The 17,443-nt window shown below is 39.4% G+C and overlaps 2 protein-coding genes across 2 annotated transcripts in view; both read right to left on the bottom strand.

Moving 5' to 3' along the window:
• LOC134823488 (double-strand-break repair protein rad21 homolog A-like) overlaps positions 1 to 17,443 on the bottom strand; it is a 901,854-nt gene that overhangs the window by 56,575 nt on the left and 827,836 nt on the right. The gene's annotated exons all lie outside the window — the stretch shown is intronic.
• LOC134823661 (circumsporozoite protein-like) lies at positions 4,232 to 17,015 on the bottom strand. Its single transcript, XM_063835195.1, has 5 exons — positions 16,945 to 17,015; positions 5,115 to 5,475; positions 4,867 to 4,974; positions 4,535 to 4,642; positions 4,232 to 4,393 (listed from the first exon to the last, which is right to left on the bottom strand). The coding sequence occupies exons 1-5, from the start codon at positions 17,013 to 17,015 to the stop codon at positions 4,232 to 4,234; spliced, it is 810 nt and encodes a 269-aa protein (XP_063691265.1).

Here is a 17,443-nt window from a genome sequence, read left to right as displayed (position 1 = left end):
AGTATTGATAACTTTGTTAATAGAATAAAATAAGTTTTAAAGAAACGCGAACGCGTGTTATATATATATAATATAATCGCTGATCTTAGTGGGAAACATGCTATGGTTATATTGCAACGGTATCAAGACAACCGATATACGGATACCTTATCGGACTTTATTTGAACAGAAATTAATTGGACGCTGGAGGACCTATAACTATAAGCGTTCATTTTAATGTCCGTTCAAAATAATGTCCGTTCACACAATATCCGGTCAAATAATGTCCAATATACTTATGCTATTACCTACGTCCTACAGTAGCAAGAAAACAGGCAGAATTCGGGGAGCTGAATATAACTTTCAAGAAAACAGTAAGCTATGGTCTATGGGTGCAGTGTTTAAAGATTAAGAAAACAGTAAAAAAAAACAAAAGCAAAAAAATTTGCAGGTCTAGAAATGGCTCCTGCACAAGCAATATAAAAGAAGCAATAACGTTCTTTATAATTAGCTCCCCAGTATTTAACATTCAGCTAGTATTGTTAATAAGTTGATATGAATATTTTAGTGATATGACTCAATGAGGTAGGTGCATCCTAAAATGTTCTACGCAAGTTCTATAAAGTTTAACCATCTGTTTAACTGTTTTCCTACCTCATATTGAAATGTCAGCAAGCACAAATGTGCAGGTTCATGGGGGGTTCTTCTCGGAAATTCCGGGAAAAGTTGCTGACTCTTCTTCGGAAGAAGAACTAAACTATTGGTTGTAGTTTTAACTTTTTTGTGAGGTATTATTAGATTGAAATATGAGTTTCCTTTTGGCTTCTGGACACGAGTGCTTTAATGCTAAATCGTTTGTGACGAAAGATACAGTTTATCCGAGGCTTTGCAGGGATCACAAGCTGAAGGACAGTGCAAACACTCCAGCTACTCCTTCATTAGGCCCCCTGATGAAGATCCGAGAGTAGAAGAGTAGAAGTGAGCTCTTAATCGCGCTTTATCCGCAAGGGTTCGATTAGAGTGGCTATTTCATCTAGGCAGACGATTCAAGAATAAAGTTTTAGCATATGGTAGTATAAAACCAAAAGTACAACCGTTTTCAAGCCAGGACTTCTCAAAATAATCTCTGTGCCATTTGAATCTAAGAAATCTTCCACAATTGGATAATAATGTTTGGCCACTCGGTACTATAAGACGTGGAAACGATGCTGCAAACGTATTTCATAATGGTCAGTAGTGTAATGTAAAGAAAAAATATATGAACGTGCAAATGGCACGAGATTATTAAATCGATCGGTTAAAAACGGTTATTTTTGGCCTTGGGTACATAATCATTATGCGCCAAAAATAATTATGCGCCAAAAATTTTGAAAAATCCGCTTTATTGAAATCTGTCGAAATTGAAAAAAATTCATAATTTCTTATAAAATGTTCAGCATAATAAATATAATGCTTTTACACGAGCCATCACGGAAAAATGTTTACTAAAGAGATAATAATATAAACCGCATTGAAAAGAGATGGGAGGCCGTAGAATTTGATGGAAGTGAAAATGCTGGTCTGTTGGTCTGAACAGCATCGCCACTTGCCGGAAACTAATCAACAGCTGTGGAATAACTTCAACACGTTGTTTTTACTTTGAAGTCGCATTCTCACAGTTCACAGAGACTGGTTATTTGAGGTGTGAACACCGTGACCTTACAGACGTTAGCGTGAAATTCAGACACAAAGTTAGTTTTCTGAACAGGAGTTGCGACGGTTACAAACTAGTTAGGGTGGTGTGGTGCGTTATGACGCCTGGTTGAGATTAACCTGCCTTTACTAATGCTATAGACGGTGTTTATTGCGCTAAGTTGCCAACTTGATATCTAGCGGGGGTTCCCTTCTTTTTTTAATAAGCCTACTTGACGTACTGTTGCAGAAACAAGGTAGAAAAGAAAAACGTGGCTTGTTAATATTCATGACGGTGACTTCTAAAGTTCTAATAGTATAAAGTTTTCAACTTGCACGCGATTATTAAGGTTTTAAAATTGCTACTTGTAGGCTAATCTAGTTTAAAAGTAATTTATTGAAACCCTGAGAAAAGTTCGCGTCAAGGTCCAGGCTGCTACCTCAAGCTGTTGCGAAAACGGTGATCGCAGTTAGTATACGGTTAGTACCTATTCCCTGCTGCGAAGTGAATTTTATACGAAAAGTTCCCGAATCATAATTGGCATTGGTAGATGTAAAACAGGGTCACGACTATAATAAAACTGGCATAGAATAGAATTTGTCCGCGATAAGCTGGTGATGTGAAGTTGTGCCCGTAGGCTATTTGTTGTATGGCTGTACTAAATGAGTTTAGCAGCAGCCTTGAGGTATTTCAAACGGAAAACATGCAGGATAAATATTTTAAAATTGGGAGGTGAAATAACACCGATGGAAACATGACGGCAATTGGATAAAAGCGCACCCTGCAATCGAATAGAAGCATACACGGTATTTGAATAGGAACATATCTTAAAGAAAAATCTCGAAATTCGAGTGTGGAGTGATTTAGCACGCTCGTACTCAGGTAGGTTCAAATGGCTCCCTATTTTAATGGACACATTTGAGATAGAAGCCAGCGCTAATGTTGACCACTAACTTTCTTGGTGTTTCTTGGTAGTTTTTGGTATTTCTTTCACCAAACTAGGTTCCGGAGGAACCACCCTTTTTAGCACGAAAAAACATTGTTGACATTCTTTGTACGATTCGGCAAAGATCAAGAAAGATCCAGCTAAAATATACATAAGGTTAAGTTATAATCCAACTCGAATCCAGCTATATGAAGTTAAGATCCACGTAATACTGTAATATACGACTAAGATCCAGCAAAGATCCAACTAAGAACTAACTAAGATCCACCTTACTAATAGTAATAGTCATAAATTCAGTTTTTAACTAAAAGTCAAGTTGGTTTTAACAAGTTTAACAAGTTTCTGCACCGTCTATAAACTATAAAAGCCAAAATAAACAGAAAATTTACAACGACCAATTAAAAACAGTTCTTTGGTTAGAAGATTCTCGTTACTTCAGCACTCTCTGGGAATGTAAAAAACGTCTAATTAGTTGACAATAAAATGAGAATATCAATACACAATATATATATCTTACTTATAATTCAGAGAATTCTTTTTGTACGACCACCCACGTGCAAATCAGACGAAAAATATGAACTTGCGTAGTAACCATGGTAGCGAGGGTTATTACACCTTTACACGCACGTGCACGTGCAATGATTGTTTTAACGTCATATTGTGGTAATTACGCTGTGTTCACTCATTCAGTACGAGACAAATTTTAATCGGCTGTGTCTTCGGTTGTGATGGATATTTTTGATGCAATAAAACTGCAACTTCCCTCCTGTGACCACGGGCTTTCTAGTATTATATAAACGAGAATATCATAAGAATGTGGTAGTGGGTCGAGTTAAAAAGTTAGTCTCGGAGCGATTTTTTCTAAGATTTCTTGACGTAATTCAAGACGAAGTAAGTTTTAGTTCAGACCGTAGCACTGAGCAGCCTACAAGAACAAGAAGAACAGTGAAGTTACGCGAGTATATAGTCACAGAGGCAAACATGACGGCGGTGACTACTATTAATCTGATTACACGGTGGTTCAACCTAATTGGCACTTTAGGTTGCAACCCCCGTGTTTTCCGTATGTTTTATAGGTTTATGCTATGTGAATACACGCTACAACTCGTTTCATTTGTTGCAACCCTTCGATACGAAAGTGGCAGGTTATAGATTTTAAAAGTTTCTTAACTTGAAAAAATCAATTAACAACAGACTAATCCGAGCAAAAATTTATCGAAACAATGTTATATAGCAAGAATACTACTGCACAATATAATGAATGATAGAAAACTGTAGTAAAATGAGACGACCCTACTCTATCTAGCGTCTAATTCCTGCAAGTATGCAGTGAATGAACTCTTATAAGGGACGAAGGAATATAACCATGCTGCCAGGTCGAATAGTTGTCGCAGGTTCGGACATAGGTTCAGGGTTCTGTTCGGGGTTGTCGCCAGGTTGGGGGTAGGTTCAGGGTTCTGTTCGGGGTTGTCACCAGGTTGGGGGTAGGTTCAGGGTTCTGTTCGGGGTTGTCGCCAGGTTGGGGGTAGGTTCAGGGTTCTGTTCGGGGTTGTCACCAGGTTGGGGGTAGGTTCAGGGTTCTGTTCGGGGTTGTCACCAGGTTGGGGGTAGGTTCAGGGTTCTGTTCGGGGTTGTCACCAGGTTGGGGGTAGGTTCAGGGTTCTGTTCGGGGTTGTCACCAGGTTGGGGACTAGGTTCAAGGCTCTGTTCGGGGTTGTCGCCAGGTTGGGGGACCACTGACCAGGTTCAGGGTTCTGTTCGGGGTTGTCACCAGGTTGGGGGCCAGGTTCAGGGTTCTGTTCGGGGTTGTCACCAGGTTGGGGGTAGGTTCAGGGTTCTGTTCGGGGTTGTCGCCAGGTTGGGGGCCAGGTTCAGGGTTCTGTTCGGGGTTGTCGCCAGGTTGGGGGTAGGTTCAGGGTTCTGCTCGGGGTTGTCACCAGGTTGGGGGCCAGGTTCAGGGTTCTGTTCGGGGTTGTCGCCAGGTTGGGGGTAGGTTCAGGGTTCTGCTCGGGGTTGTCGCCAGGTTGGGGGCCAGGTTCAGGGTTCTGTTCGGGGTTGTCGCCAGGTTGGGAGTAGGTTCAGGGTTCTGTTGGGGGTTGTCACCAGGTTGGGGGCCAGGTTCAGGGTTCTGTTCGGGGTTGTCGCCAGGTTGGGGGTAGGTTCAGGGTTCTGTTCGGGGTTGTCGCCAGGTTGGGGGCCAGGTTCAGGGTTCTGTTCGGGGTTGTCGCCAGGTTGGGGGTAGGTTCAGGGTTCTGCTCGGGGTTGTCACCAGGTTGGGGGCCAGGTTCAGGGTTCTGTTCGGGGTTGTCACCAGGTTGAGGGCCAGGTTCAGGGTTATTTTCGGGGTTGTCGCCAGGTTGGGGGTAGGTTCAGGGTTCTGTTCGGGGTTGTCGCCAGGTTAGGGGTAGGTTCAGGGTTCTGTTCGGGGTTGTCACCAGGTTGGGGGTAGGTTCAGGGTTCTGTTCGGGGTTGTCACCAGGTTGGGGGTAGGTTCAGGGTTCTGTTCGGGGTTGTCACCAGGTTGGGGACTAGGTTCAAGGCTCTGTTCGGGGTTGTCGCCAGGTTGGGGGACCACTGACCAGGTTCAGGGTTCTGTTCGGGGTTGTCACCAGGTTGGGGGCCAGGTTCAGGGTTCTGTTCGGGGTTGTCACCAGGTTGGGGTAGGTTCAGGGTTCTGTTCGGGGTTGTCACCAGGTTGGGGGTAGGTTCAGGGTTCTGTTCGGGGTTGTCGCCAGGTTGGGGTAGGTTCAGGGTTCTGTTCGGGGTTGTCACCAGGTTGGGGGTAGGTTCAGGGTTCTGTTTGGGGTTGTCACCAGGTTGGGGTAGGTTCAGGGTTCTGTTCGGGGTTGTCGCCAGGTTGGGGGCCAGGTTCAGGGTTCTGTTCGGGGTTGTCGCCAGGTTGGGGGTAGGTTCAAAGGTTCAGGGTCCTGTTCGGGGTTGTCGTCAGGTTGTGGGCCAGGTTCAGGGTTCTGTTCGGGGTTTTCACCAGGTTGGGGGTAGGTTCAGGGTTCTGTTTGGGGTTGTCACCAGGTTGGGGGGTAGGTTCAGGGTTCTGTTTGGGGTTGTCACCAGGTTGGGGGTAGGTTCAGGGTTCTTTTTGGGGTTGTCGTCAGGTTGGGGGTAGGTTCAGGGTTCTGTTCGGGGTTGTCATCGGGTTCAGGCCGAGGTTCATGGCCCTGCTGGAGGTTGTCACCATTGCGCGTTCACTTCAATACTGTCACCCACATTGCACCACTACATGAATTAAGCATTAACACTTGTATTTGTACCATACAGGTACAGTTTGTAATATCAATATGGTGTGGGAACCTGGTACATGGGGTTGCTATAATATAATGGCGCCAAGAGCACCGCCAATAGCACCGCCAATAGCACCGCCAATAGCACCGCCAATAGCACCGCCAATGGCCCAGTGGCCCAGTTCAGACTCTGTTATGACGGTTCTTATGACGGCTGTAGTTGGATATTACTTACGAACATAACAACTCAAAAAGTCAAATCGCGCTTTGATATACTACGTTAAAATTAGTATTCTAAAAGTTACGCCTTACAAACAGTTATTATCAATTGCACTAGTTCTTTCGTAATGAAAGGTTCAAAAAGTGACAACATCTTAGCGAGTCAAATAATTCATGCTTCACAATTGTGTTGAAAGTCAACACTTTGACAGTGTTTTCTGAAATTTCTGCACAAACCTGCTGACTCAGAAAATGTAGTTAAAAATAGCACAGGTAGCCGGGGATGAGCTTTTTTAGGTTTCTCGTGATCCTGGTCCAAGTCTGTGAGTTTTATGTGTCAATATTGTTAAATATTGTTCCAAGTCTGTAAGAGTTTTGTGTCAAGATTGTTCGAGGCTGCTCATGGTGTGTCAAGGTTGTTCGGCTCGTTATGACAGCCAAGTATTGGTCTGGGTTACCCTGGTAGGTATTGCCTGTAACGGTGTTCACATTCCTTCATCAGGGCACTGGTCTACTCATCACTCTGCTGAATTCCTCATCGGTAAAACATTGATCTGGGCTACTTCACCTAGTTCAGGTCTTCTGAAAAATCATCAAATACTAAACTAGGACTTGTAACAATATGCCCTTCAACGGCTTTAACAATTTAAATATCTCTATTTTGATAGGTGAAAAATTAACACTTTATTGCTTTTTTGTTTTACAATTTTCCTTGTAAAATATTAATCGGCGGCTGATCAGGAAGAAACACTAGCAGGAACCCGTCTAACCCTAAAGTGGTGGAGGGAGACAACAATAATTGTTATTTTGTGATTTCGAAAATGTTCTTTCTTTATACTGGTAAAAAGGTTGGTATACTGGCATAAAAGCATTTGACCCAGCCAACAACGTTTAGATTATAAATATCTCCGGGATTTCGACGCGGGATCATATTATCACTCAGCCCGGCCCGCTGTTAGATAAACATCTCAAGGTGATATCATCCCGCCCCGGAAATTTGTATAAACCCGGCCCGCTTTTTAGTCGTAACTGATGTTTATCATTCAATTCTTCGACTTACAATAATCAATGATACTGCTGATTAGAACTCGATAATAGTAGAACAGTTAGACGCGCGATCACGTGGGCGCGTCACGTGCGTACCACGTGCCACCAATAGCATACGCCGAGTCTATACCACGTGACACGAAAGCGCACCACGTGATATGAAACATCGTAACCGTCCACTTCTTTTACACGCAAATTCCTGGGAACGTTGCCAAAGCAGCTAATTCTTGGAATTTCTCCAACGCGTGGCGTGAGAAGTTGGCGACTAGCCAGCTACCCTTGTCCGTGCCCTAAAAATAGTATTGTTTTGCTTGCTCTCCTTCCAGCTCTTGTTCCTGCTAACGTTCAAGCTATTGCTCCACTATGACAGATCGGTTTGACATTCAGATTGATGAACTGCTTTCCAATTTTATCACTCTCTTCTAAAGTATAAATCCCTTGTCGAAATCGCCGGAGATAATTATAATCCATAAACACTTCACGCTCAGGGCTAAATAAATGTAATCCCTCAGCTGGCGCTTCGGGATTACATATTAACACAAAACTCGTGCGCTGCGCGCACTCGTATGTGTTTATCAGATCATCCCGCTAGCGCGGGATGATCTGTTATATAAACCCTTTGCGTGGCGGGTTTATGTTATTATATATCTCTAATGGGTTTCGCAGAAATTCGCGTTAAAGTTGATGTCTTGGTGTTAGTAAAATGGTATCAGATATATATATATATAAATATATTGTCTCGCTTTATATAGAGTAAGAAATTCAGTGCATAAGATGGCGATATTATAAATGTGACGGTCAATGTGTTGCATTTGAAACTAGTTAGATATAAAGGTAAAAAGAAAATAACAAAAAGTTCACTTTCAAAAGGAGCAGAAGTAAAATTTTGAGAGCAAATTACGTGCGAAACCCTTACAAAGTTATTGTGCTATTTCTTGAGTTATTCCCGTTTTTGGCAAAAACGTTTTGCATAAAGTGTCGAATAAATTTGACACTCTTGTCATCTGGCTGACATGGTCGAGCGATTCCCCAGAAAATAGTCTTTTCCTCCAACTGCTGCTGTCAGCGACCCCTGTCTCTAACCAATTATTTACCTCCTCTAATATTTACTTTCTCTGTCATCAAACGCCTCCTGAGTATGTGTCAGCCTACTTACCAAACATACAGTGAGACATTTATTATTTAGCTGCTTGTTAAGCCTTGTTAGGGGAAGCAGCTGCTTTAGAAGCTTTAGCTACAGCTTTAGAAGCAGCTTTAACCGCAAGCAAAGAGAAGCTTTACAGTTGTGGAGGGTGTTGTGGGACATTCTCATGTTTAGAGTGCAGAACATTCCGGACCAATCAACACCCCCCACTTTCAGACCTGGTGAAAATATCTGGGATTATTTCAACTTTCTCCAGACGTGGATTCACGTGTAATTATAGTCAACATGTCCTGAGATATTTTTACTAAACTCAGTCAATTTAATTGGCATGGAAAGCAAAATATCCCAGTTCAAGTTATAATAAATTTAGATATACTGGTGGGTGGGTAAGTTTAAAAAGCTTAAAAATCTCTTAAAATAAGTATTCTAGAGCATGCGATGCTTTACAAGTGGCACATACTTGATATTTCTGGCCATTGCAAACATTTCATACCCCTTTTGAGGTCTTCCTGACTCGCTTTATTTTTCCAACAAATATTCATTCACCTAACAGTACCTTAGAGTCTACAAAAGCAGGAGAATTTCCAAGTCTACCACAAAAAGCCGATATAAACCGATTTTACCGCAATTTTCTCAAATAAGATTTAAAATCCTCTACAAATATTATAACTCCTTCTTTGGGAACGATTTAAGGAGAATGTTCAACAAATAAAGCCATGACTAAAATAACCCTAGCAAGGCTTCTGTGTCATCAAAATCTAACTTTCATGATTTTAATCGAGTATTACTATTAGTTATATATAATATTGATTTAACAACAATGTGGAAAAATAGGTAGCAACTTAGTAAGGAAATAACAAATAGTGGAAATAATAACTTTATGAACAGATAATATAATCACTAAAGGTGTTACCCCTGCAAACAGTATCACAGTGCAATCAGTTCAACCTACTATGTCCAAACTAGACACATCATCAGGTTCAATTGGTTGTTAAACGGCATGTTCAATAACTAAACAACAAAACGGAAACAAAAACACGTCTGTGGGCGGCAAAATGCTGTAGGGGGTGGCAAAAAACTTTTTTTCCTCCTTCTTTAAAGAAAAGCACATACTCATAGGTACGCTCCGCCGATGCCCTTACAATCTAAATATGCTTTAATCGTACTACAGTCAAACTAGGCTGTTTTACCCCAATCTGTATAAGTCACAAAATAGGATCTAGAGAATAAAAATAAGTGACCATATGGACGTTTGTTGACGTAGTGGCTCAGTAGAGGAGACAACAAAATGCGCCAAAACTACGATCACTCTTCAGTCTTCAGTCTTCATCTCAAATATAAATTGTCGAGCATTCTCCAGTACTTTCTGTGGGAAGCAGTTATGATAGCTTCCTAAAATAACCTTTTACAGTAACCGTGATAGCGCCATAGTGCTAGATTTCCGCTGGAACTTCACGGACATGTGTCGGGCTTCTTGGATAGTGCCAAAAATTAAGACATTTTTAACCGTGAATGTGAAAATTTTACAATGTCAAAAAACAAAATATCAAATATGGTTAATCGGGACGGAAAGTGTTTTATAGTTTATAACCGATTAAATCATCTGTGAGACCTGTAATATGGATGGTAGTAAGACGGAACTGTTCAACAAAAGAAGGCATCTCCCGACACTAAAAAAGTAGAAAAGATGGGCAGTTGGACGTCACGCGGCCTAAAAAGCGGCTGCTTATTGTGCAGACAACGGACTGGCAACCTGGCAAAGAACAAGCAACCTGGCAACAGACTGGCAGCCTGGGCGCGGTCTAGTGCACATGTTGTCGAGGTGATGTGGACGTAATAATAACCTAATAATATTGTGCCGGCATCTAGAAAACATTGAACAATATGAGGAGTTAATTGAGAACTGGAGGGTATGGGAGTTGTCTAAGAAAATAGAGAGTAAGGCCTGAGAAAGAAATGTCGCACCTCTTCTGTAGTTCATGTGATAATTAGGATGGGAATATGCTCTGGCAGGGTTATTCCAGCATTTTCTAAAATATTTGAATTTAATGTGCGTTAAAAAATGCTCCTCAGATACTCGATCTTCATCTTTGAGTTAGCAAACTATTTCAACGCATTTTTGTGAGGATACGCAAAGGCCCCGTGAAAGCTGAAAAGTTTTCAATAATATTTGCGAATATTTTTTGCAAAATATAAGTGTTATTCATCATGACATAACTTGGAAATGCAAAACATAGGTCATATCTATATTCTATACTTATAGTTCATATAAAGTTAAAAGACCAGAGTCAGTTTTTTTAAAAGTTCTCAAACTTTTCAAGTAACAAGCATTAAATTTACTGACTGTTCTGGGTTTGAAGCGGTAATTTTCACACATAAAAGTAATAAATATATAATAGTAATAAAAAAATATAATAGTAATATAAAAATAATAAAATGTAAAGCAGATTTGATCTCTCTTGTCTTCTGTTGATGTAACTTTTTCACTTAAATTGTGTGCCTCACACCTTTCATCTCACATCAATCTCACGTCAATCTGTCATCAATTGTTCTCGTTAATAAGTGACGTCAAACCTTTTTTTGCTACCCTAAATGTTGTGGCACTCCTTTTTTACAGATAGTCGACGCCGTGGGCTTTGGCCCTGAAGTATTTACTTCACTTTAAGTTCTTAAGAATGTTATCCAGCATTGCTTTTGCTAAATTCACTTGACTTGATTTCTCTCATTAAAATTAGTGGGAAGTGCGATATCTATAATTGTGGCGAACAGTGCGCCACAACCTCTAAAATGAGATAGCCAGGTAACTTCAAAAGCCTTTACAACCAATCTGACCAAGCAAAAATATGATAGCAAAAGAGGAATACAAAAGAATTAGAAAAAATAGAGAATACTTTTAAAATCGTAAATACGATTAACAAAAGTTATTTGAAAGCTTCCGAAAAATAACGTGTCGTACCACTTATAATCTTACTATATATAAAGCGAGACGATATATATGGATGTGTTTATCCGTGCCATTTTACTGACACCACGGCATCAACTTTAACGCGACATTCCGCAAAAACCGTAAAAGATATACAACTGAAACTTTTTTGATTGGGTCAAATGCTTTAATGGCCTTCAAATCAGCATGAAAAAATAAAAAATTGGCCAAGGAATAGGAGTTTTAGAGCCCAAAATTTGGACCCCCAAGTGGTGTCAAAAACGCGAATTAAATAGGTAATAATTATTTTAGTCTCTTGAGTCTTGACACCATTTTAGGGTTATACGGGTTGCTTTTATACTCTGATAACTTATACGTTACCAGAGTATCAGTACTCAGTACGATCTTTCTCTTTGAAGTGAGTTACATGGTACACAAAACTAACATAATCTAGTGCCAATAAGATATCAGTACGAATTAGCTAATATTGAGCGGATACTGCGGTGTAAGAGGAACAATAACACTGTTGTTAAAAAGATAGAGTTGAACCGTTAAACTTGAAATAATCGTCACACATTTATTAAAATCTATTAACACAAACAAGCAATATTTAACACAAATGAACACAAATTCATTAACATACTTTATTAACATTTATTGATGTTTATTTAAACAGCCGTTTTACGGTTTTACATTATATTAATTAACATCGAATAACCAAAACGAAAATTGAATTAAAAACACCCCCATCAATATGTAAAATGTGCTGTTTTCAGACGATTAAAATAATTGGAGCTCAGACTAAAACCTCAACCAGACTAACGGGTTATTCCAAATGGCTCTAAAAGAGAAAAACATTTAGTACAGTTAACAGTAAACCCCGATTTACTACCTTGATTAACCGTACCCCGGTTTACCGTACCCTCCCTCCCCCAACGTTTTTATAAAATGTTAAATTTGTAGCTTGGTATCACCTAATCCCTTGGGCCTTGGCCTTACCATTATACAGCTTAGAAATGAAGGACCCTGATGTCAAGCAAACTTGTCAGGCTGTTTACTTTACCTATTTATTCTTCAGTAGAGTGCTTGTCAACCCATAAATCAAAACCTCGATTTACCGTGCACCCTGATTGACCGTACTATTTCCCTTTCCCCCAAACTGTACGGTAAATCGGGGTTGTAATAAGAAATTAAATCTTTGCCGTTATGAAGCACCTTTTTAAAGAAAAACAGTTTGGCCAATTTCGGCATACCAGGGGAATGGTTCCTTCTTCCTGGTGGTCGGCAATTGTTTTTAAACAATGGTTTCTGATGGTTCTCAGTGATAGTTCTCGACTAAAAAACAAGTTTGGATAAACATCCAAATAAAAAATGGGACACAATTGTCGGAAAACGGCAAAACTTGTGTTCACACTTCACGTCTAACTGTTCCATTGTAACGGACAATGACCAGCTTTAATCACACAACGCTCACCTTGACTAGAAGCATTTAAGACAGACTCTACCAATTACCACCAGATGTCTCCTGTCTTCTTGGATTTGTAGACAGTGTGGAGCCAACACCACTATACAGCTTGCTGCCTGCAGCCTGTATTAGTGGTGTTGGTGCAGTCACTGATAGGAACTGTTTACCGAAATACAGAATACAGATGTTCAATGTTCATGCGTTATGGGTGGAAGAGAGATTAGCATCGAATGGTTGAGAAGGAAGGAGAAGAAATAAAGTTATGGAGATGCAATCATTCGAGCACGCAGCTACCCTTTAAGTCTAACTCATCTATTGTCAGAGGAGAGGATGACATTAGACAGATCAAAAATCGAAGAGAGGCAAAATACTCAGGATTGAACATCCCATAGCATAACACCATTTATTCACGGCTTGCAAAATTTGATGTGATGATATGAGATTTATTTAATTAATCGCATAAGAATGGGAAAGCCACATTTGCAGACTATAAAATCAAAATATTCCGGTTTCAACCTTCTTACTGACTGTTTGAATTGATCTAAATACCTTTTAATTATCATGTCAGTGTTTTGATCTACAAATACCGGCCATGCCTCATGGTTACTAGTACTGCGACCAAAAATCTAAAATAAACTAGAACGACAGATAATTAAGAATCGTTTATTTTACTTGCCTCTGCTACTTATTTTCTAAAGAGTGACAGTGACATCGCCCCTCTTATCTCATTATAATACAGACACATCACATCTTCATTACTATGACAACGTGATGTTTCTAGATGGAACAAGATAGGTATGGACTATGGATTTCAGAGTTGAGACTAAACACCAACCAAGCCATGAGTAAGAGATTTTAAACATCAGAAGATAAGAGCGAAGTTTAACGAAGAGGATGGAGCTGAAAATGTGCGAAGTGCAGTTTCATTCATCACCTATTTAGCTAATAAGTGAAGAATCAATTTGTTAATTAATGGCGAGACAATCTTTTATCATTCAAAACCAGACTAAGAAGCAACCCCCGGTTTTGTTTTAAAATATCTTCCATACTAAGAGTAAGACCAGCAACGTTTTAAGAGGGAAAAGAAACATAGTAAACTACTTGAACCCTGATCAAAAGTTAAGGGATATACAGACAGTAGACACATTGACAGTAACTGGCGTTTCATGGGATAGACAGTAGATACTTCCTTTACACAACTGTCAACTGTCCTCACGGATTTGTAAGACTTCAATTTTTAGTTCAAGTCTCTGTTGGTGTCTTATAAGACTAAAATTATAATTTTAGTCGACTTTAAGTGGTCACAGGTATGCCGTATGCGTAGGAATTCCAGTCTTAGATTAATAAATTGTGGACCACCAACTTGTTACTAGCCTTGTTAGATAGCAGTCTGCTTGTTGTAACAATGTGAATAGAGTAGAGACTAGAGAGGGTAAGGATGAAAATAAAACACTAATTCATTTACCTGAGGACCTCAGGCTTTTATGTTCATAAACGCGATACGGCGGATGAAGATATGGCGAAATGGCAGGCTGAGCGCCGCCCAATAAAAATGATTGATTGATTGATTGAGGAGCACTACCCGAAGGCATTACTCGGCACTAACGCCTTAAAATCTTTAATTACAATCAAATATAAATATATGCACACAATGTATAAAATATGAATAATGTATAAAATATGATTACACTATTAGCAAATTTAAATAGTACTATTAAGAATTTTAAACAACTCTTATCTCTTGACATACATTTAGAACAGCGACACAGGGTCTGAAGAATGCGCGGTGATATTTTTATCTTTTAAGAGTTGTAAATGACAGTGAAATTGCGCGGTAGCGATAGCATTGTAAAAAATGCTCGAAGATAGTCATTTTTCGTTATGAGGTTAAACTTAAAGTTTTGTTGCTCGTTATTATGATCAACGTATGTTGTACCAAATTATTTAAATTTCTAAAAGTACGAAATTTGAGTTGTTCCAGTCCTTGTCATCCGGGTTAAGTGCTTGTGCAGTAAGCACATGCTTGCTGACTGTAGACTTGAATGAATTTAGGAATTTGTCTTGTATAGGCAAGTCGCGACGTATTTTATGTCCTTGTTAATAATGTTGACTCTTTTGTTATATAACTTAGGCCCAATGTAAGAAATGCTCTTGTCTGAATTACATAAACGGTTAAATGGTACTGCAAAGAACTCAGGTTCTCTTCTAGGTGCGTTTACGTTTGAAACAGTGAACATTCTTATAATATTTGGTGGTGCAGTGTTAGAATAAACTTTGTGCATTAAGCATAATATACATTTAGCTATCACGTTCGGTAAAGCTAATACTTCTAGTTTATTGAAAATTTCCTTTGTGTGTGAAGGTGTACTGTTCAGATCTTTGTCATAAAAATAGCGGTGGTATTGGTTGTCTGCAGCGCGAATGCCCTTTTTCTGGGCCGAAAAAACTCTTTTAACGGAGTTTAGCGATCTTGTTCCCCAAACTGTGCAGCAGTAGTACAAGTGAGACTGAACAAAGCTGTTGTATATCAACTTGAGTGCTTTGTTAGGTACTGAGCCTTTGAGTTTGTAGAGAATGCCCGCGTTTCTAGATACTTTAGTGGCTAAATGTCTAATGTGGTGGGCCCAATTTAGCTTGGTATCAATGATCACGTCAAGAAACTTTTCGTGATAACTTTGCTTAAGTCGTTCACCTCCCATGTAGATTTTTATATCCTCATTTTTCTTATTTGTAAAGATCATATATTTAGTTTTGCTAGCATTTAATTTAAGCCCGTTATTAGTAGCCCAATCAATTACCAAAGTCAGAATCTCATTCACCATTGAATCATCACTAATGTAAACTAGATCTCGTCAGATACTAATAAAATGACAGATAACGCTAAGAATATGTCCAGAACCATGATCCTCACGAAAAGATCATTAGCTGAAATGGACCTTTCATGATCACCTTACCTGGGGACCCCAGGCTATAATGTTCATAAACATAATAGAGAATAGAAACATAAAACCGAATAGAGATTCGGCGGAATGACAGGCTGAGCGCCGCCCAGTAAATGATCACCAAATTGTCTGAGGGGAAGAGGTGCCAACGCCGCTGCCCTAGTGATACTTACATCACCACATACTATATATACTATACGCTATGTTTAAACTATGTAAGTAGTAAGCAGGTACATTCTTGATATGCTGATTGACCTTACACTTACTTAGGTAATATTGTTAATATTTTATTTTTATTCTACTGGTAGGCAGTTTCATAATCTCAATCCTTATTTAGAGTTGTTGTCAATGTAATGAGGTTGAATCCGTTAAACTGATCGTTTTATTGAGTGAGGTCAATTTCACCAATTGCATCCACATGAATTGACAAAAACTCTTATAATTATATACAAATTTGCCCCATCATAACATTTTAATTTCTTTAAATGCCAACATCACCTATCCCAACATTTGATGTTTAATACCTGTTTAATTCTTGTTTAATTCCTTGTAAATTCGATTCGAAAACAAAAACTCGCACTTCGATTTCTGGTCTAGATAAGTCGGAACTTTTGTCTAGCCAGACAGACAAACATTTTAATTGCATATTGTCTAGATAGAAATACTTATACAGCGTAAGTTTCTGCTTCTCTTTGTTTCTCGAATTGTTTTTTTTTTGCGTATTTGCAAAATTCCGAAGATTTCAGCTTAATCGGAATCCTACTCAATTTTGTCACCGAAAACATGATCAGTAATCATCCTGATTTACTAAAAAATAAATAATAGATTTTGTCCTTTAAAAAATATTATCGTGTATCGATCAATAGCATTTACCCATTGTAACTTTTATTTCATTTTTAACTTTTCATCACTTTAAGTTTAAATATACCGAGATTCACTTGATAAAATTCAGTATAAAAATGCCGGAATGTCGCCGGATTGTTTTGAAAACACTGATTCGAGGATTGTTTTGAAATCTGGAGACGAATTGCACAACTAGGCCTAATTTAGCTTGACATTTAATAAATTTTGATGTAGATTACTATTTAAATTAATACAGTGCAATTGCTGCAATTTTGGTTTGGCAGCTGTTTGGTGTCCGCTTTTAAGAGGTTACCATCTTTCGTTACTACATGTACTTTGAAAATCTGGTAGATCTCTATTCAAAGATTTTTTGTTGATGCGATTTCTTATAAAATTTACGTTTTAGTTGCACATACATACATGAAGAGGTCTTCCGTCTCCTCCTAGTCGTTGGAGTGGCCTGCATCACACACATCTCTTCTACGGTATAACATGTTCCTCCATTCCACTCGTTTTAGAGCTAACTGTTTTACTGCGTCTCTGCTGATGTTATTGACACCTGTAAAGTCAGCCGCATCCTCGAGTACACAGGCCATCCAGCCTTTGTGGGGTCGTCCTCTCAGCCTCTTTCCATAGTTTTGTTTCCAATCCAGTAAAAAATTGGGAAACCGTGTCCCTGGCATTCTGACAACGTGTCCGTACCGGTACCACCTTAGTCTAGCCGAACCGATGAAAGTTTCAATAGACTTAATTCCAGCACGCCTGAGAACTTCTTCATTTAGTTGCACAGCTTAAATGTACAGGGTGAGTTTGGCGACTGATATTAAAAAAGAAATAATACTTTCAACACTACTATATACTTATATAACACCCCTGTTCCATGCCCAATGAACGATGAACGAGGATGGGCACGAGGATACGATTTCCATAAACTCGTCGAATATTGCCTCCAAATCCTCGCGCAAATACCCATCCTCGCGAGGGTAAATCATCATCGTGCACAATTTCCCACGAGGATGATCAT

Source organism: Bolinopsis microptera, chromosome 11 (genome assembly GCF_026151205.1).
Source record: "Bolinopsis microptera isolate Bmic1 chromosome 11, MBARI_Bmic_1.0, whole genome shotgun sequence".
Lineage (NCBI taxonomy): Eukaryota > Metazoa > Ctenophora > Tentaculata > Lobata > Bolinopsidae > Bolinopsis > Bolinopsis microptera.
This window is presented reverse-complemented; position numbering and strand designations above follow the sequence as displayed.